At 34.4% G+C, this 23,007-nt stretch overlaps 8 protein-coding genes across 21 annotated transcripts in view; 4 read left to right on the plus strand and 4 right to left on the minus strand.

Annotated features, from left to right (window-relative positions):
- The first annotated feature begins 448 nt into the window (after nucleotides 1-448).
- On the plus strand, nucleotides 449-2,665 carry Caf1-55 (chromatin assembly factor 1 p55 subunit). The gene is made up of 5 exons (XM_018030660.2): nucleotides 449-585; nucleotides 1,078-1,576; nucleotides 1,691-1,948; nucleotides 2,025-2,352; nucleotides 2,441-2,665. Exons 1-5 carry the CDS (start codon nucleotides 567-569, stop codon nucleotides 2,618-2,620), a joined length of 1,284 nt encoding a protein of 427 aa, XP_017886149.1. The 5' UTR covers nucleotides 449-566; the 3' UTR covers nucleotides 2,621-2,665.
- Nucleotides 2,666-2,805: 140 nt separating this feature from the next.
- Slob (Slowpoke binding protein) lies at nucleotides 2,806-8,965 on the minus strand. Of its 9 annotated transcripts, none has more exons than XM_026816577.1 (10): nucleotides 7,363-8,965; nucleotides 5,647-5,817; nucleotides 5,242-5,411; nucleotides 4,889-5,154; nucleotides 4,503-4,797; nucleotides 4,338-4,435; nucleotides 4,016-4,141; nucleotides 3,871-3,944; nucleotides 3,725-3,799; nucleotides 3,534-3,625 (listed from the first exon to the last, which is right to left on the minus strand). In XM_026816577.1, coding segments are annotated over exons 1-10 (1,599 nt in total). In that variant the 5' UTR covers nucleotides 7,686-8,965; the 3' UTR covers nucleotides 3,534-3,624. The 9 variants fall into 9 exon arrangements, with proteins under 9 accessions (XP_017886140.1, XP_017886141.1, XP_017886144.1 ...); XM_018030654.2 differs by having other exon boundaries at nucleotides 3,725-3,772; nucleotides 7,363-8,962; XM_018030651.2 differs by lacking the exon at nucleotides 3,725-3,799 and having other exon boundaries at nucleotides 2,806-3,625; nucleotides 7,363-8,957.
- A 128-nt stretch (nucleotides 8,966-9,093) lies between these two features.
- Nucleotides 9,094-10,777, minus strand: LOC108628560 (non-structural maintenance of chromosomes element 3 homolog). Of its 2 annotated transcripts, none has more exons than XM_026816583.1 (5): nucleotides 10,587-10,777; nucleotides 9,739-9,839; nucleotides 9,570-9,661; nucleotides 9,370-9,498; nucleotides 9,094-9,282 (listed from the first exon to the last, which is right to left on the minus strand). In XM_026816583.1, exons 1-5 carry the CDS (start codon nucleotides 10,673-10,675, stop codon nucleotides 9,190-9,192), a joined length of 504 nt encoding a protein of 167 aa, XP_026672384.1. In that variant the 5' UTR covers nucleotides 10,676-10,777; the 3' UTR covers nucleotides 9,094-9,189. The 2 variants fall into 2 exon arrangements, with proteins under 2 accessions (XP_026672384.1, XP_017886048.1); XM_018030559.2 differs by lacking the exon at nucleotides 10,587-10,777 and adding an exon at nucleotides 10,067-10,487 and having other exon boundaries at nucleotides 9,739-9,907.
- On the plus strand, nucleotides 10,608-12,538 carry Amacr (Alpha-methylacyl-CoA racemase). Its single transcript, XM_018030557.2, has 7 exons — nucleotides 10,608-10,699; nucleotides 10,791-10,970; nucleotides 11,042-11,180; nucleotides 11,253-11,396; nucleotides 11,468-11,714; nucleotides 11,789-12,302; nucleotides 12,377-12,538. Exons 2-6 carry the CDS (start codon nucleotides 10,863-10,865, stop codon nucleotides 12,294-12,296), a joined length of 1,146 nt encoding a protein of 381 aa, XP_017886046.1. The 5' UTR covers nucleotides 10,608-10,699; nucleotides 10,791-10,862; the 3' UTR covers nucleotides 12,297-12,302; nucleotides 12,377-12,538.
- On the minus strand, nucleotides 12,377-13,729 carry LOC108628547 (protein 60A-like). Its single transcript, XM_018030542.2, has one exon. It carries the CDS (start codon nucleotides 13,565-13,567, stop codon nucleotides 12,446-12,448), a length of 1,122 nt encoding a protein of 373 aa, XP_017886031.2. The 5' UTR covers nucleotides 13,568-13,729; the 3' UTR covers nucleotides 12,377-12,445.
- A 9-nt stretch (nucleotides 13,730-13,738) lies between these two features.
- Nucleotides 13,739-16,017, minus strand: LOC108628586 (serine/threonine-protein phosphatase 2A activator). Its single transcript, XM_018030606.2, has 8 exons — nucleotides 15,666-16,017; nucleotides 15,518-15,603; nucleotides 15,250-15,453; nucleotides 14,975-15,192; nucleotides 14,770-14,894; nucleotides 14,586-14,686; nucleotides 14,414-14,521; nucleotides 13,739-14,338 (listed from the first exon to the last, which is right to left on the minus strand). The coding sequence occupies exons 1-8, from the start codon at nucleotides 15,691-15,693 to the stop codon at nucleotides 14,183-14,185; spliced, it is 1,026 nt and encodes a 341-aa protein (XP_017886095.1). The 5' UTR covers nucleotides 15,694-16,017; the 3' UTR covers nucleotides 13,739-14,182.
- Nucleotides 16,018-16,027: 10 nt separating this feature from the next.
- Nucleotides 16,028-19,475, plus strand: Marcal1 (SWI/SNF-related matrix-associated actin-dependent regulator of chromatin subfamily A-like protein 1). Of its 3 annotated transcripts, none has more exons than XM_018030602.2 (12): nucleotides 16,028-16,108; nucleotides 16,515-16,979; nucleotides 17,068-17,183; nucleotides 17,257-17,363; nucleotides 17,432-17,566; nucleotides 17,635-17,812; nucleotides 17,878-18,041; nucleotides 18,119-18,283; nucleotides 18,352-18,513; nucleotides 18,587-18,694; nucleotides 18,773-18,947; nucleotides 19,016-19,475. In XM_018030602.2, exons 2-12 carry the CDS (start codon nucleotides 16,517-16,519, stop codon nucleotides 19,433-19,435), a joined length of 2,193 nt encoding a protein of 730 aa, XP_017886091.1. In that variant the 5' UTR covers nucleotides 16,028-16,108; nucleotides 16,515-16,516; the 3' UTR covers nucleotides 19,436-19,475. The 3 variants fall into 3 exon arrangements, with proteins under 3 accessions (XP_017886091.1, XP_017886089.1, XP_026672376.1); XM_018030600.2 differs by lacking the exon at nucleotides 16,028-16,108 and adding an exon at nucleotides 16,236-16,330; XM_026816575.1 differs by lacking the exon at nucleotides 16,028-16,108 and having other exon boundaries at nucleotides 16,668-16,749; nucleotides 16,847-16,979.
- A 34-nt stretch (nucleotides 19,476-19,509) lies between these two features.
- The window catches only part of Miga (mitoguardin), a 24,446-nt gene continuing 20,948 nt past the window's right edge, over nucleotides 19,510-23,007 (plus strand). For 2 of the 3 annotated variants that reach the window (XM_018030603.2, XM_018030604.2), the window contains exons 1-3: nucleotides 20,033-20,147; nucleotides 20,367-20,514; nucleotides 20,618-20,761. In XM_018030603.2, the coding sequence (XP_017886092.1) occupies nucleotides 20,055-20,147; nucleotides 20,367-20,514; nucleotides 20,618-20,761 (385 nt within the window). In that variant the 5' untranslated portion in view covers nucleotides 20,033-20,054. Of the gene's footprint in view, nucleotides 19,576-20,032; nucleotides 20,148-20,366; nucleotides 20,515-20,617; nucleotides 20,762-23,007 lie in introns of those variants that run through there. The other variant, XM_026816578.1, reaches the window with a different exon arrangement.

The following is a 23,007-nucleotide window of genomic DNA, read 5'->3' on the forward strand; positions in this document are numbered from 1 at the left end:
TCTATTATTTTAAATATTATAAATTTTAAATATTATAAAATAAGATATAATCTAAGTAAAATATATTTATTACTTGTAAACAATTATCCTATTTTCGCACTGTTAAAGAGTTTAAAATTCCCACTGTTTCTTAATCTTTTTCAAGTGCCATGTTGCCGGTTTTAACAAGCATGCGCAGATTTAAGTATTATAGAAATGAAATAAAAAGTTACTTTACACACTTCGATCATATATTATCACCAACAAAACATATTCTCGTATTCTTTTATCGATAAAGCATAGAATTCTTTTTACATTTTTCCGATCCTATTGTAAAAAATACAAATATAAGTTACGTATCGCATGAGTAGTTGTGCACCATCGTCATCCAATGAAATGCAGACATACATTTAAGGCATATATACAGGGCTGCAACCGTATATATGTATATGTAGGTATTCATGTTTCTTTGTGTATGCGTACGCTTGCATTTTTAATGAAATCCGGTTAGGCTTCGCAGCTTTTGGCGGGTTAAACTTACTATTAGTTATTCTGATATTATATTTAAGATTTAAGGAAACGGAACGATGGGTGATAAAGACGGTGGTAAGAATAACATAGATTTCTTTATGTTTTTGTTACTTTTTCTCAATAATTCAAGTAATTAAGGAATCGGTCAATTATTCAAAGGACGCTTTGTGCATTATTATAAACAAGATAGTCATTTACCAACGCCTACAGGATTTTATTTATTAAACGTAGAGAGCACCCTCTTAAATCATTCGTTTTTTATAACAAATAAAACGTGTATAATAGAATTGTGTTTCTATAGGTTATATTAGCTTAGAGCAGATACCACTTTCATTAATTAAAGTATTGATCCTTTAGTTTCTTTACTACACTTTATAAAATATTTCTATATTCCTACTATTTACAATACATCTGTATCAAATAGATATCATCATTTTTTTTAATCAACTATTCTTATGTTTTGAATTTGTTCAATTTATACTTAAAAACTTTACTTTTTTATTATTATACATATTTTCCTGAATATTACTTTCATTTTTAAATAACTGGAATTGTATTTCATTACAGAGACTTTTGACGATGCAGTGGAGGAAAGGGTTATCAATGAAGAATACAAGATATGGAAAAAAAATACTCCTTTCTTGTACGATCTGGTCATGACTCATGCCTTGGAATGGCCATCATTAACAGCTCAGTGGCTACCAGACGTAACTAGGCCAGAAGGAAAGGATTATTCTGTACATCGCCTGATTCTAGGCACTCACACTTCAGATGAGCAAAATCATCTACTTATCGCTAGCGTACAATTACCAAACGAGGATGCGCAGTTCGATGCATCGCACTATGATAATGAAAAAGGAGAATTCGGAGGCTTTGGTTCAGTCAGCGGAAAGATAGAAATCGAAATAAAAATAAATCATGAAGGAGAGGTGAACAGAGCGCGATATATGCCACAGAATCCATGCGTGATTGCAACCAAAACACCGTCCAGTGATGTTCTTGTATTCGATTACACTAAACATCCCAGTAAACCAGATCCCAATGGGGAATGTCAACCAGATCTGAGGTATGCGTAGCATACATATCATTGATGAAATAGTATTGCTCTACTTGCGCTTGATTTCGAATTACGCTATTTCCTTTGTGTATTTATTAATTTTAACTTGACGTCTTAAACTAGATTACGAGGACACCAGAAGGAGGGATATGGACTATCATGGAATCCAAACTTAAACGGATATTTGCTTAGTGCATCTGACGATCATACAATTTGTTTATGGGATATCAATGCACCACCTAAAGAAAATCGTGTGATAGATGCGAAAACTATCTTCACTGGACATACTGCTGTTGTCGAGGATGTAGCTTGGCATTTATTGCATGAATCTTTATTCGGATCCGTCGCGGATGATCAGAAGTTAATGATCTGGGACACGAGGTGATCATCTATTATCGATATAAAAAGAAATTAAATACTTATACAACTCACTAACAATTGATCTTCTATTTATTAGATGTAACAACACTAGCAAACCAAGTCATACGGTCGATGCTCATACTGCTGAAGTGAACTGTTTAAGTTTCAACCCATATTCCGAATTTATTCTGGCGACTGGTAGCGCGGACAAGACGGTAGCGCTTTGGGATTTGAGGAATCTTAAATTGAAATTACATTCATTTGAGTCCCACAAAGACGAGATCTTCCAAGTTCAATGGTCACCTCATAACGAGACGATTTTAGCTAGTAGCGGTACAGACAGGCGTCTACACGTGTGGGATCTTAGTAAAATAGGAGAGGAACAATCCAGCGAAGATGCGGAGGATGGACCACCCGAATTACTGGTAATATGACGTAACTTCATCTCTTATAAGTTTTTTCAAATAGTATGCTAATACACGCTCATTTATGGTGGCTTTTGTATTTTGATAGTTTATACATGGGGGTCATACTGCGAAGATTAGTGATTTCTCGTGGAATCCAAACGAACCCTGGGTGATATGTTCAGTATCAGAAGACAATATAATGCAGGTCTGGCAAATGGCGGAAAACATCTACAACGACGAAGAACCGGACACACCAGCCAGCGAGTTAGAAGCTGGAGGTTCATAAATTGTGTAAGGGAAGTAACTGATTAAATTATTTGATAATGAAAAATTTTCTAACAATACAAATATACTCGCGCGTGTATACATGCGTGAGATCCGCTCAGCATCGGTGACCCCGTTTAGGATTAAGAGAAACAAAAAGAAGACATTGAAACGAGTTTATACGTTTGAACGAAAAAGGTCATCGAGAAGCAATAATTGTTACTTTTATTACCGATATTACATTTACAAATACCTTGATTACATATTAGCACGATCACTTCTGCAGTAGTTTTTTCATTCTGTGATTTGTATATTTATAGATTTATGTACTATGTACATTAGAGAGTAACATTTCTAATGGTATTGAATTTATGTTGACATACTCATGTCTCTACCTAATCATGTAATTATATTAATCCAAATATTCATTTGATTGTTTCGTTGCTTGCATAAAAAATTGAACATGGATTGAAATGTATTAGAACGGTTTCTTTCTTTTTTCTTCTAACTTCGTCGACTTGAATAATGAGCGTAAGTGTTAAAAAAATTGTCGAAAAAACGATAGTCGACGGAATTCATTGTGAAGCTCTATATTACCGCTTCTCCCTACCTTTTCCGCAGACGTGGAAGTCTTGGGTGTTTTTTGATATTTTAAGTAATAAAAATAAATTACACTTGTGAAATTTATCTGTCCTTCCTTTCGTCTCAATCTCACATTTTATTGTCTATACGTTTTCTTCGTTGTTCTGACAATTCTTATTTTTTTTCTTTACTTTATTTACATATTAAACTTATTACAATCGAATAACTACTCAGAGTAAAGATGAGAATAATTTTTGGCACATGGTACAGAAACGTACGAATATGCTAAAGGTAAAATTTACGGTAAAATAGATTTTGTTCCCAGGATTATAAAGCCGTGTTTGAAAGCTCGTTGTATATCTCGTCGAGTAAAGAACCGTTGCAAACGGTGTCTGGTCTATGCCGAGATGTGGTATCGATGTCTTCGGTATTCAAATGCGGGATTCTGTAATTCGGGAAAAAAAGACAAGTTACACGCCGGCATCTGAGTTTTGACACAGAACAATGACTCAGTTTATCATAAACTGATCCTTCGTGTCATTACCAATATCTGCGTGTCAAATGGACATCGCTAATAGAGCGTGACCTCTGCCTGTGTGTTTGTGCATGCAAAATAATTCTTTAGCAAAATATAATAACGAACAAGAAAAAATTGTTCGATTATTTAGCAATTGTTTGATCATACGTTACCTTTTATTAGCAGTTTGTCGCTTAATGCCGTCGAGTAAATTCATTATGGGCGGCGTTAACGTTGGACGAAATATCTATGAGAAAAGGGCAAACATTATGTCAATTAGAACCACTACATTCATAAGAAATGAATGCACGTGCGTACCGTGACTGGAGCACTTCGCATTTCACGAAGATCGATGTTTCTGAACAAATCATGGACGAGAAGCTCTTCGACAATCTTATGTCGATTACACGAGTCGCCAAATATGAACTTTAATAGTTCAACAACCTACGCAGTAAAAAATTTCGATCAGTATTTTGGATTGAGTGGAACTCGTTTATTTTCATGGGTCGTCTCGAAAAAATAAGTTCAGTTAATGGTAACGTAAATACGAACCCATGAAAAATGAAATCGAGTACGTGTAATAATGAAGAAACAAGCAAATAACAGAAAAAGAGAAGCTTAAAGAAAGAAAGAACGTGACTTGTACTTGTGGATACATTTCAAGATCGGACAGATGCACAGAATTCGGTTTGAACGATGGTAATTCGTAACCAGCACACATTTCAAACAGCATATGACCTGAAAGCAGACATTTATTTTCAAATTCAACAGTGGCGATTTAAATTATAATGGGAATCAACTTTACCGAAGCATAGCATATCCACCGAGATAGACTGTGACATTCGGGAGACGATCAATGGATGTATTCGGCTGGTAAAACCGAGAAGCGTATTTTCGAGGCCGGCCAGTCGCGCGACACCGTTTTGAACGAGCACGTTACCCGAATGCAAGTGGGTCACGGTTGGGAACCCTCTTTCTTTCAAAAACACCAAGGCTTCTAAGACTTGCCGTCCCATTTGTTGAACTTGAGGCAATGGGAGACCTTTGCCGCGGGAACCGTATTTTTGACTCCAATCTTCGTTCCATCCTGTCCTCTCGATCTAATTAGAGATATAACGATACGTTCAAGGATTCAATCTTGCATTATTGATATGTTCATTTCACTAATCATATACTCATATGTATCCTCACCCCATATATCAAATCCTTGAGACTGCCTTGACTGATCGGTTGCACCACGATCACGTAGTTTTGACCATCGTACTCGAGAAAATCAATGTCAAATATAGGGCATATGTACGGATGTTGCAAAGCCAAGAACAAGTCGTTCAGAACGTTCTTCGCCAGCGAAGATATGCTCAATGGACAATTTCTACTCAACGGTGCTAAGGTGATCAATCGATCGGTCTTTAGGCAAGTGTCTCTTACTGTGAACCAATGTTTGTCCATCCTGGAGCCTGAAATGCATCGACGGAACAAATTGAACGAGTAAATCTTTTTGTTAATTACGAATTAAGAAGGTGTATCATGAGCTTCACGTTTACCGATGTTGTTCAGCTGCTTGACAAGAGAGTAGCGCGGCGTTTTACGAATATAAGCCTGAAAGATTGATAAGGCACGGTCTCGGGACCTTTTTTCCATTTCCATGTACTCGCCAACGTCCTCGCAAACGGATGGTCCGTGACCCAGCGCTGTGTAGTTGTGTCTCCCATTCCTATTTTCGAGCATACACTCAACTTACGTTCAAGCTTTCGAATACATGTTCCTAATTCTTTTACATCAAACGATTTTCATTTTAACATCACCAATATATGAAACGACCACAATGCAATCGTTCTTTTTCTCTTATATTACGGCACATACAAAGCGGACAGAGTCAACAATTAGAGCAGCGTGCATCTGTTTCGTAAAAAAAGGAACAGAAAACGAATTAAAAAAAAAAGTATTACCCATCAGTATCAGTAGCATCGTTATTCGGAAAATTATAATTGGTTCTACGTATTATTTCTGGTTCCGGTGAACGGTTTCTCAAGCGATACCAATAACAGATTGGATTCACGCACCAACGACTGCAAACTGGATCAGTTGTGTTAGCGTTATTAGTGAGCGGCCATCTCTCTCTACGAATACAAAGGTTTCATCTATTGTAAGATGACTATTGTAATAACATCGACATTTCACGACTATAAACACGTTCCTCGTTCTCGGATTTTTATTCTCCCTTCTTTCATCTTACTCGTTAATTCTTTCCTTGGAATTTAACAAAATAATTTCACCTGCGTGGTTGCGGGGCCGGTACTCGTTTCCCTCGGGATCGCACATTTTGCGAACAATCACAATGCCGATCTATTATTATATCGTGAATGCTTGTCTCCGTTGCCATCGACCAACGTACAATGTCGAAGACAAGCCTTCACGCGACTGGTTTAAATATGATTATGCCACGTACTACCCTAAACGATACATTCAGATACTCTGCGTTAGGAAACACGCAATATTATCGGTTGAACTCCTTCAAAAGTCATCTGTACAAACGCGAACTCTAGGTACCTATCAGGTTGCTAAATACTTGTATTCCGTACCTACCTAAGGTGCTGTAAATTAATAATCGCGAGCAGACTTTCGCTCGTGCAATCTCGTACAATAGGTAACTATAGCGGGTGTGTATCAATACAATCAAGAGTCGAGAATACTTGAGGGGTTGATCGATAAGCGGTCGCTTCACAGGCAAAATTTCCGATGTTAATATTAACCGGAGAGCAGTAATTGGACGCGCATTGTCAATGTGGAGCCATCAATTGGGCGTTAAAAAAGTAATTGAAACAGACCGAATTAATGAGAAAGAATATGCATGCATTCACCCTTATCATTCAACGTCCTTTCTCAATTTTCGTTCACATGAAAATTGTCATCCAAAAGTGCATAAGGAATTTTATTCGTAAAGACGTCTATCGATTAGAACAGATATTGATATTCGTGTATTAATCGCGAGATTGAAATCCCGGATATTGCACCGACTTATGCTAACGACCAGAGTCCTTAGATTAATAATTGGCACCGGATATCTGAGATATCCGGATACCCGTTATATTCGAATATAATCCGTCTATATCGTAAGCGAAGACCGAAACGCGCAAGACCAAGCTAAAGAGGAAAAGTTGGGCGGGTACATGGGTCTCTTCTCAAGGAGAACTTGGTGTTTAAGTGGCTTGTAAGCTTCTTCCAATACTGCTTATTGCATTTGTTCCTCGCCAAAGAGAAAAAAATTATTGAAGTTTACTGAATAAATCCATTGGATGAGAACTTAATGACCCTGCTCGGATGTCATTGCACGTAATTGATTGATTGGCATTGTTCTATATTTTCCTTGACACCCAGTTTTTCAGACTAATTGTAAACCTTGCTAAACAGAAGCCTCATTTAAGTACTGCACTTACTTAAATGATTCATGAGATAGGTCGAGAGTTAAGCAATCTGTGAGTCGCCGGAATTGAAGTTATCCCGGCTGGTATCGATCGTGCGTAATGTTCCTTTCGCGATACAGTACATGCAAACGTAGTTAGTATGAATAACCGGTATGTACACGATTAATTTCGACAAATTTCTATATATAAGAATACCAGAAGGAAAAGTCAAAGGAAAGACAAGGAAGGGAAATACGATACCTGACGTCGGATTCCTTCCGTGCAGCGGACACACGACTAAATAATATTTTGGCTAGATTGTCGATTTTATTGCTCAACTGGTAGCTCTTTTCCTCATCGCTGTCATCGTCCTCGATGCTCGCGCTTCTTCCGCGGCGGAGAGTGCCTCGAGCGGAAATCACAGCCTCAGAATCGAGTTCAATGGCGCTTTGAGTTCTACGATTGACGGCGCGACGTTTCCGACGGGTCCTCGGCCGTTCCTGCCAGAACCGATCGTGCCCAGTAACAACTGGCTCTTTGTGATCCTCATCTTTCTTGTTCAAATTTTGGTAGAGATTGAACATTTTGTCGAGCTTTCCGTTAATACCACTTCACAACTAATTAACGCGCGCTTCTTTTACCAAACACCGGCTTCCGCTACTTTCTTGTTGTACGATAGTGGTATTAGCTTTGCATTGCTCGCGCGTGTCTTAAGAATATTCAATATACGCAACAATGCACTGATAAATCTATTATTTTATCTTGGTCCTTTTCTTTGAAAAAGGATTAATATTCCTGGTTCGATTCACAGTTATCGGGCAGCGAAGTGTTGAAACATCATGACAAATCAGGAATTTAGTCGTAGACACTTAGCAAACAGTTGTTTTCACTGTTCATCTTATTGATTATCACTTATAAACTCGAGCAGGATTCCTTAGAAACGGTGTCACGCACCGTTATTTGTTGATTAAATGCTGTTCCACCAACGCGCAATCTTGTTTGCTTTGTTTTAACTGCAACATCGTGTCACCGATATTCTCTTCATATAGTTCCAAATACCATTTTGTTATACTCGGAATTCGTTGTAAATGAAACTTGTTTTTGCGCCAATCGATTTTAATTTACATATTTGTACATACATATAATATGTATAGATGATTTTATCGTACAAAATGTTCAATGGTCCCGTAACGATTAACGTTAATGAAAGATTGAAGATAGGCTGCACGGCGCGTTGCGAAGATGAACAATACGAGCTGTGGCCGAAGAGGAGGATAATGCGCGCGGTATTACGTTGATGCGAATCCGCGCGCGCCGCGCAACCACCTAGCGAGGAGGACGGCCGAATACTGAGCATTCGGTAAAACCCTTGCGCTACTTTAGCCCCCAGCCTGACACAGATTCGCTGGTCCCAGCTGATTCTTCCCCTGATTGCTGTAGCTGAGCGTTCGCTCCGTCCTCTTGCTGCGCTCTGCGAATGCGTTAATTGCAAACGTGTGCTTTTCGGCAGTAGCGGCGTTCCTTCCACACAAAAAAGGAAGATAAAAGATGCGATAGTTGCTTATAATTGACTATCCTGTATTGTTTCTTAGTTTCGCAGAAAATGGTTTTCACAAGATTGACTTAATTCAATTGTGTGATTGTATGTTATTGCTAATGTTCTCAGTGATCCTATTTTTTCGTCTTGTTGCGCAACGTTTGAAGAAAATATGAATCCAATTAGATTTAGTTAAAACTAGGGTAAACCGAACGTTTTAGATTCCTTCGAATCCTACAGCTGTGACTCGGCGACCGCATACATACATTTTAATCTCGCGTGGCATTTTTATGGTTGCACTCAGGGACGTCGAAACAAATTTTCAAGCGACGATTGTTATCCGATCGACAAATTGTGCTCGATGCAATCGATAATACTCTAACTGGAATAATCTAATTTTAAGTATGCATTTTACTTTCAAGACTACAGGTATTATTACTAACAACATATTTTTTTGAAATCTTTGTATTGAAAATATATGTACATAAAACATTAGTAACAAAAAATATTGCCTAAAATTAATAATCTAGAATACATCCTTCGTTATTGTTTTAATCATCTCTTTCTGTTTGATTCGAAGATTCATGGGCAGTTAAAATGTTATACTGTAATGCCCAGCTCTTTAGTGGACGTCCGTTGTATACCTAAAATACAGAATTAGTATTGTCAATTAGAAATTTAATATATATAGATCAAGATTATATACTAAAAGTGTAAAAACGTATGATTACTTTGGACACGAATTCAAAAGCTGCACGACGAGAAAACGTCTCGGCTCGTGGTCCCCATTTGTACTCTATCTTCGTTCCACTATCCTTCTCTAGGGTGATCTTATCAAGATATTTTTGAGCAACAAAAACCTGAACAAATGAATCCTTATTTGATGCTACTTTCACCATATACTATTCCAATGTACTCTCAACTTTATTACCTCTGATACTAAATGCTTGACATCACCAAAATATGGATGATAATTCCTATCTAAATCAATACCCAAGTTTCCAAGAAAATTCGATAATGATCCTGAAATAATTAAAAAAATATTTAAAGATATTAGAATATGATTTCAAACAGGGATGTGTATAAGACAGAGTTATTACCTTCTGTGCACAATTGTTCGTGCATAAATATGTGAGTCAAAACTAAAAACAGCAATACTTGTTGGCTCTTTTCTGATGCAGAAGACTCTATGTGTGGCAGCCTATTTTCAATTTCATTTACTAGTATATACTTGTTACCTTCAAGTTCTACCAATTGAATTCCAAATATCTATTAACATATACATATATATACATAATAATGTTCATTTAGTGCAACAGCAGCAGTTCAACAAATGTTTTGGGGCTATGATTTGAACACAGTTTAAAACAGTTTTTAACAGTTTAAAATCTCAAATCAGGTTTTGATCAATTGAATTTTTTCTTTTACCTGTGATAAAATATTTTTTACTTTGACCATCACTGGATGAAAATATCTTCCTTGATTGTCTAAAACATTCTTTACTATACGTGCTTTAGTAACAACTTGTTTCCCGTTACTTAACATGAGAAGGTATCTTAATAACTTATTAGTGAGTTGACTCTGTTCTTCAGAGACTACTGAATGCTGAGAGAGAGATTTTGATGGTATGCCATTACAGTTTGACGTGCTTGGTTGAGAATGAGTGTAATCATTAGATCCAATGGATGTGTTTGTTTTCTTACGGGTTAATTGCGAATAGTGCCTTTTCGACATGATGTTTCCGCGATTATTCTGTTAACCCAGCTGAAAGAATATATCCAACAATCCAACAAGTATAGAGTTCAACGATACAAACACAAACCACGATCCTACGTGATACATAGCAAACATAAACACATGTTTAGAAACACATATAGGTGGCACTATCGCTATGTAAACATATGTATATATGTTTTTAGCAGGAAAGAAATTAGGAAACGGCTCGCACCTCGCACCGTGGAAGTGGAATGTGGAATCCTTTCCAAAATAGACCGCTTGGCGCCTTGACGCCGAAATCCCGGTCTTGAGCACTCTCATTTACTCTTTGGTGATCAATCATTCGTACGTGGATAATCTTAATGTGTCATTCGTATCGTACTGTACTCGAGTACACAATGCTTGTACAACTACATTATGTATTAATTTTATGTAGTCCTTGGACTTTGGGAACTACTACGAAATTGAAGTTTACAGAACATTCGACACAGTTATATCGCAGACAAATATGCCTCTAAAGGGCATAAAAGTTTTAGAATTAGCTGGTCTCGCACCAGGCCCATTTTGTGGGATGATATTATCTGAATTCGGTGCATCAGTAATTAGAGTGAACAAGGTAAATGTAGTGTTTGTTATTTCTTACTTTTTGCATGTAAGTTTCTCAGTTCTTGAACTTTAAATTTCTAGCTTAATGAATCTTTCACCAATGATCCCCTTGGCTGTGGAAAAAGGTCAATTGCATTAAATTTAAAAACCAATGATGGTGCTAGCATATTTAGAAATCTAAGTAATGAAAGTGATGTACTTATAGATCCTTACAGAGCTGGTTCGTTTTGAATTTATACATTATTATTATTATTCTATTATCTGGAAAGAGTAAAATAATATTGTCCTGTAGGAGTAATGGAAAAACTAAATCTGGGACCAAAAGAGCTTCTGAAAACAAATAGGAAACTGATATATGCTAGGCTAACAGGTTTTGGTCAAACTGGTCCATATGCTAGCATGGCTGGACATGATATAAATTATCTTGCACTGTCAGGTAATTTAACAACTGTTTATAGTCAAGTATTTTTGATTTTTTAAATCTAAATTAGTTTTAATAATTCTTAGGTTTATTATCATTATGTGGACGTTATGATCAGAAACCAACGCCACCAGTGAATTTAGCAGCAGATTTTGGCGGTGGTGGACTAGCGTGTGCCTTTGGTATAATGCTGGCATTGTTTGAACGCAACAAAAGTCATATTGGTCAAATAATTGATGCATCAATGGTAGAGGGCTCAGCATACTTAGGTAGCTGGTTATTTAGATCCCAAAATATACCTGGACTTTGGGGAAATCCACGTGGCAAAAATATGTAAGAACTTCTTAACTGAATCGTTCATCTACATTTTGTAATTTGCATTTTCTTTTAAATGTTTTTGCAAATAGATTAGATTCTGGAGCACATTTTTATGACACTTATGAAACAAAGGATAAAGAATACATTTCTGTTGGAGCAATTGAGCCTCAGTTCTATGAACTGTTTTTAAATAAACTTGGTATCTCATCTGATGAAATACCGCAGTTTGATGATTTCGAGGGAAGTCGAAATAGATTAGAAGAAATATTTAAGCAAAAAACTCAGGCAGAATGGTGTGCCATTTTTGATGGCACAGACGCTTGTGTGACGCCCGTTTTAAAGTTGGACAATGTTGCATCACATCCACATAATAAAGAGAGAAACACATTTACGACTGAAAATAATGATTTGGTAATTCCAAATCCTGCTCCACGTCTATCCCGAACGCCTGGAACATCCAAATGGCGTGAAACAAATCCAGAACCAGGTGAACATACTACAGAGATTCTCACTGAGTTAAACTATAGCCCTAAAGAGATCAGTAATTTCATATCAAACGGAATTGTTATTCAGGGAATGAAGCGTCCTAATCTTTAAGAATAAGTATATTTACTTTTTTATGTATATTTTAAGAATAAATTTATAATATATATTGTTATCAAAATATTTTGTTACAGATATGTTGTTAATATTTTATCCCTTAGAAACTTGTAAAGTCGTCAATTTTCTGAGATACTAAAAACGATTTAATGGCAACCACAGCTATCAATTACCATGTTTTTATATTTTTTTAACACGATGTTACTTTCGTCGAGAAAATAAACTACTGATATTGGTGATAATTTAGTAGGTACGCAACACGGTTTTGGCACCTCGTACGGTTTCACCAGATGTACCAAAGTCTGTACAATGGCATGATTAGTAGCATTCATATGAGTGTTCATTGGAAAAGTGCATTCTCCGCTGCAATAGTAAGCATCGTATCCGTCCGGAGCTATGATCCAATTTTCCCATTGGAGCTCTTTGAAACTTATGTATAATTTCCGAATGCTGCATATATTTTTTCTCTGTTTTTTCATTACAAGATTAACAAAAGGATTATCTTTAATGTTTATACTATTTGTATAATCATTTTGGAATTTAATATCCCTTTTCTGTTTGGATAATGTGCCGTATTTTCTGTGAATATCAGAACTCTTAAAGAAGCCAACCATAAATGGTTGTTTATCCGAAACCCCTGAAACACCCACGATACCTATATCATCCGGCCTTATAACGCGACCTGTATAATCATCGCGATACACCGCCAAATATAATCCTCGATTTTTTTTCGGATGTTTCACCCAATATTCAAGAGCTTGAGTTACATTCAATATTATCCAGCCGCTTTTATCCGTCATGGTGCTAGTTGAATCTATGTAGAGTTTCTTTCGATTTTCGTATTTCATTTGTGCAACTATGTATATAGCTATGATGTAGGCTTTCCTGAGCTCAACACCTTTGCTCAAACTTTGATAAAGTCTCAGTTCAGCTGCGATGATATGTTCTCTGATTGATATTTCCGATACGTCGAACCAAATTCTTCTACCTCGATTCATTTTAGATGCATTACCCGAGTGTGGATTATGAGCACCGAACGTCATAATCAAATCACTTCGATCAATGATGTTAATGTATCGATCACTAAAATTGAATTCTTCCATGTTCCCGTACTCTTCATTATTTGATGTCGTCGTGTTGTTCGATAAAACGTTCTGATAAATATTCAACAGGAATTTCGATGCTGATCTGTTCATCATCAATGATCTGCGTACAATCTTCCTTGGTTGGTCGGGTAACTCAAGAATATTCAATAAATTACGCTCCATGTGCCTTTGTTCCTTACTAGCAATTTTATATAGGATCGTTTGATTATACCCATTGTCTATGTACAAGCCGCTGGATTTTTCCGAATTCGCAAGGTGTACTATTAAAAGAAGAAATGTTCCCGTAAAATATATTTTATGCATTTCGTTCGTTCACAGCAGATGTTCAAACACTTCACAAGGAATATTCCACTTCGTAGATTTGTACATTTTATTGGATGACTTCTACGCGAGAGGAATCTTTATTGTTAAAGTGGTGTTTACTTACGTCCAAAGGACTGTTGTTACTACCTACGACTAATATGTTTATATACAAATGATCTATAGACTAGATAAAATGCAAAAATAATCTAAGCTACTTAATATTATATGGAGTTCACAGATTCTGAATAATACTTATATGTATTATAATTTCGTTTACAGTGAATAGTATATTGCTTCAAAGTTAACTGACGCTTTAAAACATCACAAATTCGAATAAATTAATGTAATCGTATATAATGCATTGAATTAATTTGATATTTAGCATAATTATAGTAATGTACAATTTTATTATAAATATTGAATATTTGATACAAACTATATCAACAAATATTAAGCGCACTTGTACAATACTGATTACTTGCTAGATGAAGGTGGTGGTGGTGGTTGTGGTGGTTGTAGTTCTGTAGATTTAGTTTGATGAATTTTTTTAACAGGAGGTATAGCTGCCGGCGTTATCGATAATAAAGATCCAAATAAAACATGTTGAATAACAGGGAATTTTGCCAGTACCTAAATTAAATAATTGTTTACGAAATATCATTATTATATTTAAATTTATTAACTACCATTAATAATAATACTCACTTCAGCTCTGTACATCTTAATAAGACCACTATTTACTTTTACCCACGATGATACTGCACTGACATTCCATAACTGATTCGAGTGCTCAGCAAATGGACCTATTTTTACCTGAAGTCGTATTCAATATTGTTAGCACATAGAGCTCTTATGTAGCGCATAAGTGTATACAAACCTTTGAGATGAATTCTATAGAGCCAAGAAACATGTATTGTTTACTGTATGATTGGATGATGTCTGGCTCTACAAAGTGACGAGGTTCTATACGAGGATGTCCTGAAATATATATTTCTTCATGTAAATATATTTATATAACGTACCGCGCAGCAGGAAACATGAACGTACAAATAAACAATTACCAATTAATTGGGCACTTCCCCAAATAAATGGAACGAATTGATAATCGTCCAAGCTCCACACCCCATGGCTACCTGCTGGTTCCATCCGATAAGTTAACTGTAATCTACGCACCAATTGCAGGTATCTACCAAAAACAAATATTATTTTAATCCCCAGATACGTGTAATATTGCGAAGTCTTCATAACAAGTATGAGATAAATTACCTGTTAAATATTTTGACAACTGCAGCAACTTTATCATCTTGTACAAAAGCCCCAATTTTAAACATACAACATAAAAACATTATAAATGCCATTTCATGTCCTGTGCCATAATCAATACGAGTTTGGTTACCAAAACCCTCAATCAAGTATTCAACTATCTCTGGAACTGCTCTATGATACTTTTCAGGTAATACTTTCTGCAGTTCCTGCATTCCATTCTGAAATGTTTTAAGTTAATAAATTTTATGAACATTTACATAGTATAACATATTTACCTGTTGCAATCTTTCATGCCATATTTTAAATGATTTGTTACCAAAACGTTGAGGTTGTTCAGTTGGAGGTATCTGAGATATCCATTCATCAAACTCATTAAGCATTTGAACAACATTTTCTATTATAGGACTTGGTGGACATTCAACATTTAAAGCTTTTCCTTGAACTGCTTCATTTAAGGCTAAAATGAATCCTAAGTATTCCTAAACAAAAATGTACTTCAAAATACTATACTCATATATTTAAGATTACAATTAAAATCCTTACAAAATATGCTTCCGATTTTTCCCAATTTGCCATATCATTTGGTACTTTAATCGCTTTTTTCGGAATGACGAATTCATGGTCAACGACTAAAATATAACAATAATTATTATTTTCTTTTAGTTATCCTTGATTGACGTTAAATACATACGCGATACTGGAGTCTTCGATGTTGTCATCGTAATTGTTTTAGAACTTAATTATCATGTATCGAAGTCGATTAATTCAGTTGTTGTGCAAAGAAATGAAAGGCTACATGTATTTATACAATATCACAAAACATATGAATCAGGATGGAATTAGATGTGAAATCCTTTTTGCGATGTTCAGAAGAAACTTATCTGAGATGAACGAACTACACTCTGCTGCTCTTCTGTATCTGCTGTACTCGTAAGATCATTAAAACTAGACGAGAAAGACGTCTAAAGACGCTCTCAACAAAAATTGGTTTCTTATCATAAGAGAAGTCAATTAATAAGATAGTAAATAAAATAAGAAAATAGATGATGACCATAGAAATTGAAATCTGAAGAAAATTCTTTTCTTCATGAATCGCAATTCCCAATGAACTTACCGGAAATAGTTACAAATTAGGTTTGTAGTGTTCCCTAGACATGTTACCAAATATATTTACGTCTCATTGCTGCTCATTGCATATCAGTCACATTGATTCACATGCAATTCAGACAATGTCATCGATGTTATTAAAGCAAAAACAAACTAAAACCTGTAAAAATATATATTTATAATATTACATTAATTGTATAAGATTAATAAAAAGTGCATGATAAAAGTATATTTACTTTTGCAACCTAGGTTGGTAAATTATTTATTTATTATTTTTAGATAGAATTTGAAATTATCTTTTTTATATACAATGGTTTTCCAATTCAGTACTGGATTTATCTGATTTCTGCACAAATATGACATTCAGACTTTCTATATCAAGCCACAAATATGTTTAAAATCCAATCATTAATTAAACATAAAAATTTTACAGACATGAGTTATTCTCAAGAAGAAGTAGAGAGAAAGCGTTTATTAGCACTACAACGTAAAAAGGAAGCACAGGCGAAAAAGAATTTATCTAGCTTTGGAAATATAGGTGCCAATTTGTCATCTACTAGCAATGTTTCTTGCAGTAGTAGTAAGGTTTTTTCTAGCACTAGCAGTATGAAAATAAATGAAAATAGGCCACCCGAAGTCAATAAATCATTTAATCAGAATTCATCAAAGTATGCTATTTTCGAAACAAAGTTTCGAAATAATTCTGACAAGAAGAATAAACAATTTAAACAACAGATTGATCGTATTAATCCTATGTCACCACAGCAATTTTTTCAACCAAAGAGTCGTATTAAAGGAAATTGTTACATGATAAGTGATGAAAGATTTAAATTGGAAACTTCAGCTTACTTTCAACCACTTATTGATGCATTGAAAACAATTCCAAGTAGAATATATGGTAAAATCTATTCGATGTTATCTTATTACTATCATTTTTTCCAATGGAAATATTGCTATTACTATTTATAACTTATATTTATTTCCAGATATGAAAACCAAAACTTGGAATTTTATTTTGAAAGATTATGAAGAAGTAATGCAGAAAGTTATTAATTTTCAATCAGATGTGCAAATTGATGGAATACCAAAAAAAGTTCTAGAGGTATCACATGCAAATATAATTTATATGTAAACATTATTATTAAACAAATGTATATATTTAAAATATATTTTAGATATTCAGGCAAAAAAGTAGTTCAGATGGAATTGTAGACACTGATCTGTCGGACATTGATCCTCAATTAGTAATGAACCTCATGCCCTTTCAACGAGAAGGAATATGGTATAACTACATGATAACGTCTTCTAGGATTCTTAGCATCAGAATGATATAAAATTATTTCTCTTCAGTTACGGAATATCAAAAGGAGGTCGTTGCATGATTGCTGATGATATGGGTTTAGGAAAAACTATTCAAGCTTTGGGTATAGCACATTATTTCAGGAAAAATTGGCCTCTACTCATTGTTATACCAGCTTCAGTCAGGTTTGACAATGAAGTACTGATAGATATATAGTATTACACTTATCTAATGAAAATTACATCTACTTTAGGTATCAGTGGTCAGATACAATATATAAATTTTTACCATCAGTGCCTGCCCAGAGCGTTTCCCATTTCCTAAATACAAACGATTATATTGATGACAGCGATATCGTTATCACAACTTATGATCTCTTCATACGAGCTGCTGATACTTTTAAGCGCAAAGCTTTTGGTTTTGTTATCTTGGTAGGTCTAATATATGAATGAAATACAGATGAACAGTTTTGTTACATAAATTAATTTATGTATAGGATGAAGCACATGTTTTGAAGAATGTTAAGACTGAAAGATACAAGGTCGCACTGAGAGTAGCATCGAAAGCCTGTCATGTTGTTTTACTTTCTGGAACACCGGCTTTATCAAGACCCATAGAATTATATTCTCAGATAAATCTTATAATACCAAAATTTCTAGGGTAACGTAGTCTTGGTCGAATTTATATTTGATATTATATTAGTTGATGTATAACTTATAGATCATTATTTTATGCAGATATCAGGAGTATGGAATTCGATATTGTGCAGGAGTACAAGGTAAATATGGATGGGATTTTTCAGGTTCGTCAAACATGCAAGAATTGCATTTGTTATTAAAGCGAACGTGTGTAATTCGAAGACTAAAAAGCGAAGTTTTATATCAATTACCTAAAAAAAAGAGGTGAGAAACGAATTTATTTGGATGATTTATTTTAGTCCGCATAGATATAAATTTAAAAAATATCTCAGAGAAGTTATCATACTGGACTCAGCTTTAGTATCAGCTAGTACTAAAGAAATGCAGGAAATGTCAAAGAAGATGGAAAACACGACTTTAAAGGGTGTTGCAAGACATTCCACTCTTGTGCAGTATTATAATGAAACCTCCACCGCTAAACTTAAGGCTGTATGGTAAATAATATTGTTTTGTAATATTCATATCGTGAATGATAGATATTCTTCTTCATTTATAGTAATGTTTTAGCGAACACATTTCTAAGCTGTTCACGAAAAAACAAAAATGTATTATATTTGCCCATCATCGCCATGTTTTGGATGCCATCTGCGATCTTGCGGAATCCATGAATACAAAGTAACAGTTATATCATTGCGTATGTAATACTTAATACATGAAGAGAATTCTTAGTCAAACATTATTTGCATGTCTTAGATATATTAGAATCGATGGGAGAACAAATCCGGAAGGAAGGAAACATCAAGTTGATAAATTTCAAGTTAACGAGTCTTGCATAGCAGCGGTACTATCAATTACAGCTGCAAACACGGGAATCACATTAACGGCCGCACAACTAGTAGTCTTTGCAGAACTGTACTGGAATCCTGGAGTACTTGTTATTTATATTATCTTCCTACCTTTGGTGCTAGATTTTTTTTTAATCACTATGTTTTACAGGCATTGTGTCAAGCAGAGGACAGAGCATATAGAATCGGTCAATCTGATGATGTTGTTATTCAATATTTGATCGCACACCGTACGGCAGATGATTATTTGTGGGGCTTAATTCAACACAAAATGAATGTATTAAACAAAGTCGGATTAGATCAAGAGTTCTCTTTGCATGATGTTGGTGTCTCGAACCAAACACTTTCGCAACAGAAAACATTAGATTCTTATGCCAATCTCGGAAAACGTAAACGTGAGAATAATGAGGATGATATAAAAGAAATTGATGAGGATGAAATAAAAGAAATTGATGAAAGTGTACTAGAAAGTATTACAGAAGAATATCAGCCTTCAGAAAAACAATTCAAGGAGTCACTTGATCTCGATGATGAAACGTTTGACTTGTGTGATTGGGATGACATGGAATGATATATTCATCGTTAGTGAAGAGTTTACTAGTACAAGTGAAGTAAGAATTTATGTGATGAGAAAATACTGGTTACATGCAATTATTGTTAAAAATAAAATATTTTTCTACGCAGAAAAAGACGTTGATTTTTGGTATTTTGGTATGTAGATAAATCCAACTGTTTGATATCATACGTGTTATTTCTTTATTTCACAGATATTTAGTACATAAGTTTCTTTTTATGTGGTTCCTCATTATGCAGATTCTTATTTTCATATATATATATATATATATATATATATATATACTATTACTTACGTATAAAAATACAAAACAATTTGTGAAAATCGAATTTAAAAAATGCCAAATACCCGTCATGGCGCATTCATTAGTACTGATGACTATTAGATATGTTTACAACGAAAAGATAATACATTAAATATATGCGGCGGGACTGAAATCCACATTATCGCGTGTCTTACATAAACAGAATGATATAGACTGTCGTACTGCTTAGGTTTGAATATTTACCGCACAAACGAAAGTTTTTCGATGTAGTGTTCCATCCGAAATTAATGTCTGTCCCTTGGTGCGAACCGTGTACAAATCTCCGTTTGTATTATAACAATTAAGTTTGCAATGTCCATTTTTAACGCGCACGGGTTTCTAAGTTCATTGTATAAACGTTATATAATTTCACTGCCATCGATAAACTTATCTAGGACTCAAAAAGCAAGTATCTAATTTTGAGGTTAGAGTAAATATATATTTACATTCGTTAATTTAGACATTACATAATGTATAAAAGAATATTATTTCTAATTTTTTTTAACTGCGGTATTTTGTCTTTTAATTTAAGAAATATTCGTACATAAATTTTGTATAATATTTCAATACTTAATGAAGTGCAACAAGGTTTTCATATTATAATTTTATGTATTTTATTTATAGATTCTCATTATTTGCCTTACTGGAGGTTCGTTACTATTAGGAGGATTGGCACAGTTTTTAAAACGACGAAGAAGACATCCTCTCCCATCATCGAGAAGGCCTCTCAGAGAATTAAAACAAAGATTTGCAGCTAAGAATTCCAATTTTGGTAATTATCAACGTGAAATATAATCATTGAATTTCTAATTAATGTAATTTGTATAAACTAGACTTTAAAATCAAAATATGTAATGGTATTTTCATATGTATAGATGCATTATCGCAAGCATCATGGGCAAGGAAAAGTGAAGCTAGCAGTAGGAGCCATATAAGTGATCGAGCATCACTTATATCCTCTGTTCCAGGAGGCCCAGATGGTGATGCAAGACTTACTCCACAACAGTATGGAGTTCTTGGTAAGTTATGTTTCATTATAATCCTTATCCTCATACAGGTATATAGGAATCTTCTTATCCAAGTTGAAACGCAACATTTTAAACTATTAGTTGAATCAGAATTTGTATACTAAGGTACAGATGAGGTACTAATGATATACAAATAATATATTTGTTAAATAATCTATTAATTTAATGCAAACATTCATTGAATCTGAAGGCAGTTATAGGGCACTATTAAATATAGATTTTATTTTGAAATTTTTATTAACATTTTCCCAAAGGCGTACAGAAATACGAAGAAGCAACTAAAAAATAAGCGGTAGTTTCGTTCTTCCAAATATAGAGGTATCCTATAATTCTCTTAATACTTTGCTAGTCAATTTTATTCTGATATCATACTATTCAATTACTTTTGGGGCGCATTCGTTACATCGCTTTATTCACAATGAGAAAATATGGCTCACAATATTGAACATCATTGTCTCGCATCATCTTCTACCTACTTCTTATTTTCTATTCTGCTTCATTTGAACACGCAACATTCTAAAACTCACATGTCCCAATCTCGCATCAAATTATTGCTTTCTATGACAATTAACAAATTACTCAATAGAATACGTCAGATTCCTTTTATATCTATATAAAGTTTTCATTGAATATCACAATTACTGTGATTAGGCTTACTTTGATGAATGTAATATTTAGAAACCCATGGATATATTCATTCGTGTTCGCAAATAAATTTTCCACGTTATTTTTGTTTATTTCTCCGTTAACGCTAGAGTATAATAAAATACGGATAATTCGCACGATGTTACTTATCATTGTTAAGAGAAACTATAATTGATTAAATAAGTTTGTAACAATTACATCTAATAAGTATATAGAATAGAAATTACGTTACATATATGTACAAATATATCATGGAAATATCATCGAGAAACGCAACCAACATACGATAATATCGGTTTTTTCCTGCATAGAATTTTAGCATAGATTCTTCTAAATTAAACGCAATTATTAAATAAGTCCATATTTCTCTTTCGCCTATCAAACAAACATATTTTACAAGATTATTAACGTTGCTATATAAATTAAAATACTGCTTCCTTTTGCCATTACAATTCCCATTAATAACTGTCTTCTAGGAATCTGCAAGCCCTATCACTTTACATGAGACAGATGGGTACACAATACAGAATGTCTTAATCGTTTACTGAATTGAAAAAAAGAAATATTTCTCCTCGATAGTTATAAATACTAATTATCTTAGATTTTTAACATTATTTGAAAACTGTATATCATGATACATCCTCCAGTGGCGTGCACTCCTTTTATTATCATCATTGTTACCTAGCGAGTTCTACTACTTCATTTTACCTAAGAATCTTCCAAGCTTTACATCAGTCGATTAAATGATATTAAAATAGCGTTGGAAAAATACATGTACCCATCCACCTGTACTCTACTTGTATTCTTACTCGCTACATCTTTATAAATCTTACAATTTTCTAAAATTATACTGCAATCTCAAAAATATATATCAGTAGCTGCATCACCATCAGCTCGCGTATCTTTGTCCCTTCGTCATCTCTTCCTTCTTCAAATGTCAGCTTGATTACTCTCGTCGCCATTATTATTCTTCGTACAGAAGCTATACAATATTTATAGTTCGCCCGGTCACAATCCTAAACTCTCATTGAACACGATTCTCAAAGTAGGGTATCGCTTATTTTCCTTTCTCATTTCTTCCTTTCTTATTCAACGCTTCTCTCGCAAAAGTTCTTTTACTAGAAGATCTTAGAACGTACATCTTTTTGCAAAGGCATAAAATAGTTTAGCTGGAAAATTGATTCACAGCGGGGATTAGTTTAAAGACGGAATGTTGTATAGTTTACATTTATCGGTAGACTGCAGATTTTTATGCGAAATCAAATTTCCCTAAACACACTCGAATGGAATAGAATATACGTAAATAGAAATATATTTAATTCTGTAAATGTTATAATGCACACATCGATTTGGATATTTCATGTTTTTAGAACCGAAGAGCAATTCTGTTCAATTTTTCTATGTACGCGTAAAAATCCGTAGTCTATTCATCAGTTATTCAACAATATAGAGGTAAATGTTAACGAACCACGGTCGTGTTAACTTATCCGCACTTGTTGGCTGCAATCGCTTGTACTTTTAAACACTCGTCGTGAGACTAGCTCATCGTCAATGTATTTTCTCTCATTGTCACTACTCTAAACGTGTATATA

Source organism: Ceratina calcarata, unplaced genomic scaffold (genome assembly GCF_001652005.2).
Source record: "Ceratina calcarata isolate Rehan_Ccalc_2016 unplaced genomic scaffold, ASM165200v1 scaffold53, whole genome shotgun sequence".
NCBI lineage: Eukaryota > Metazoa > Arthropoda > Insecta > Hymenoptera > Apidae > Ceratina > Ceratina calcarata.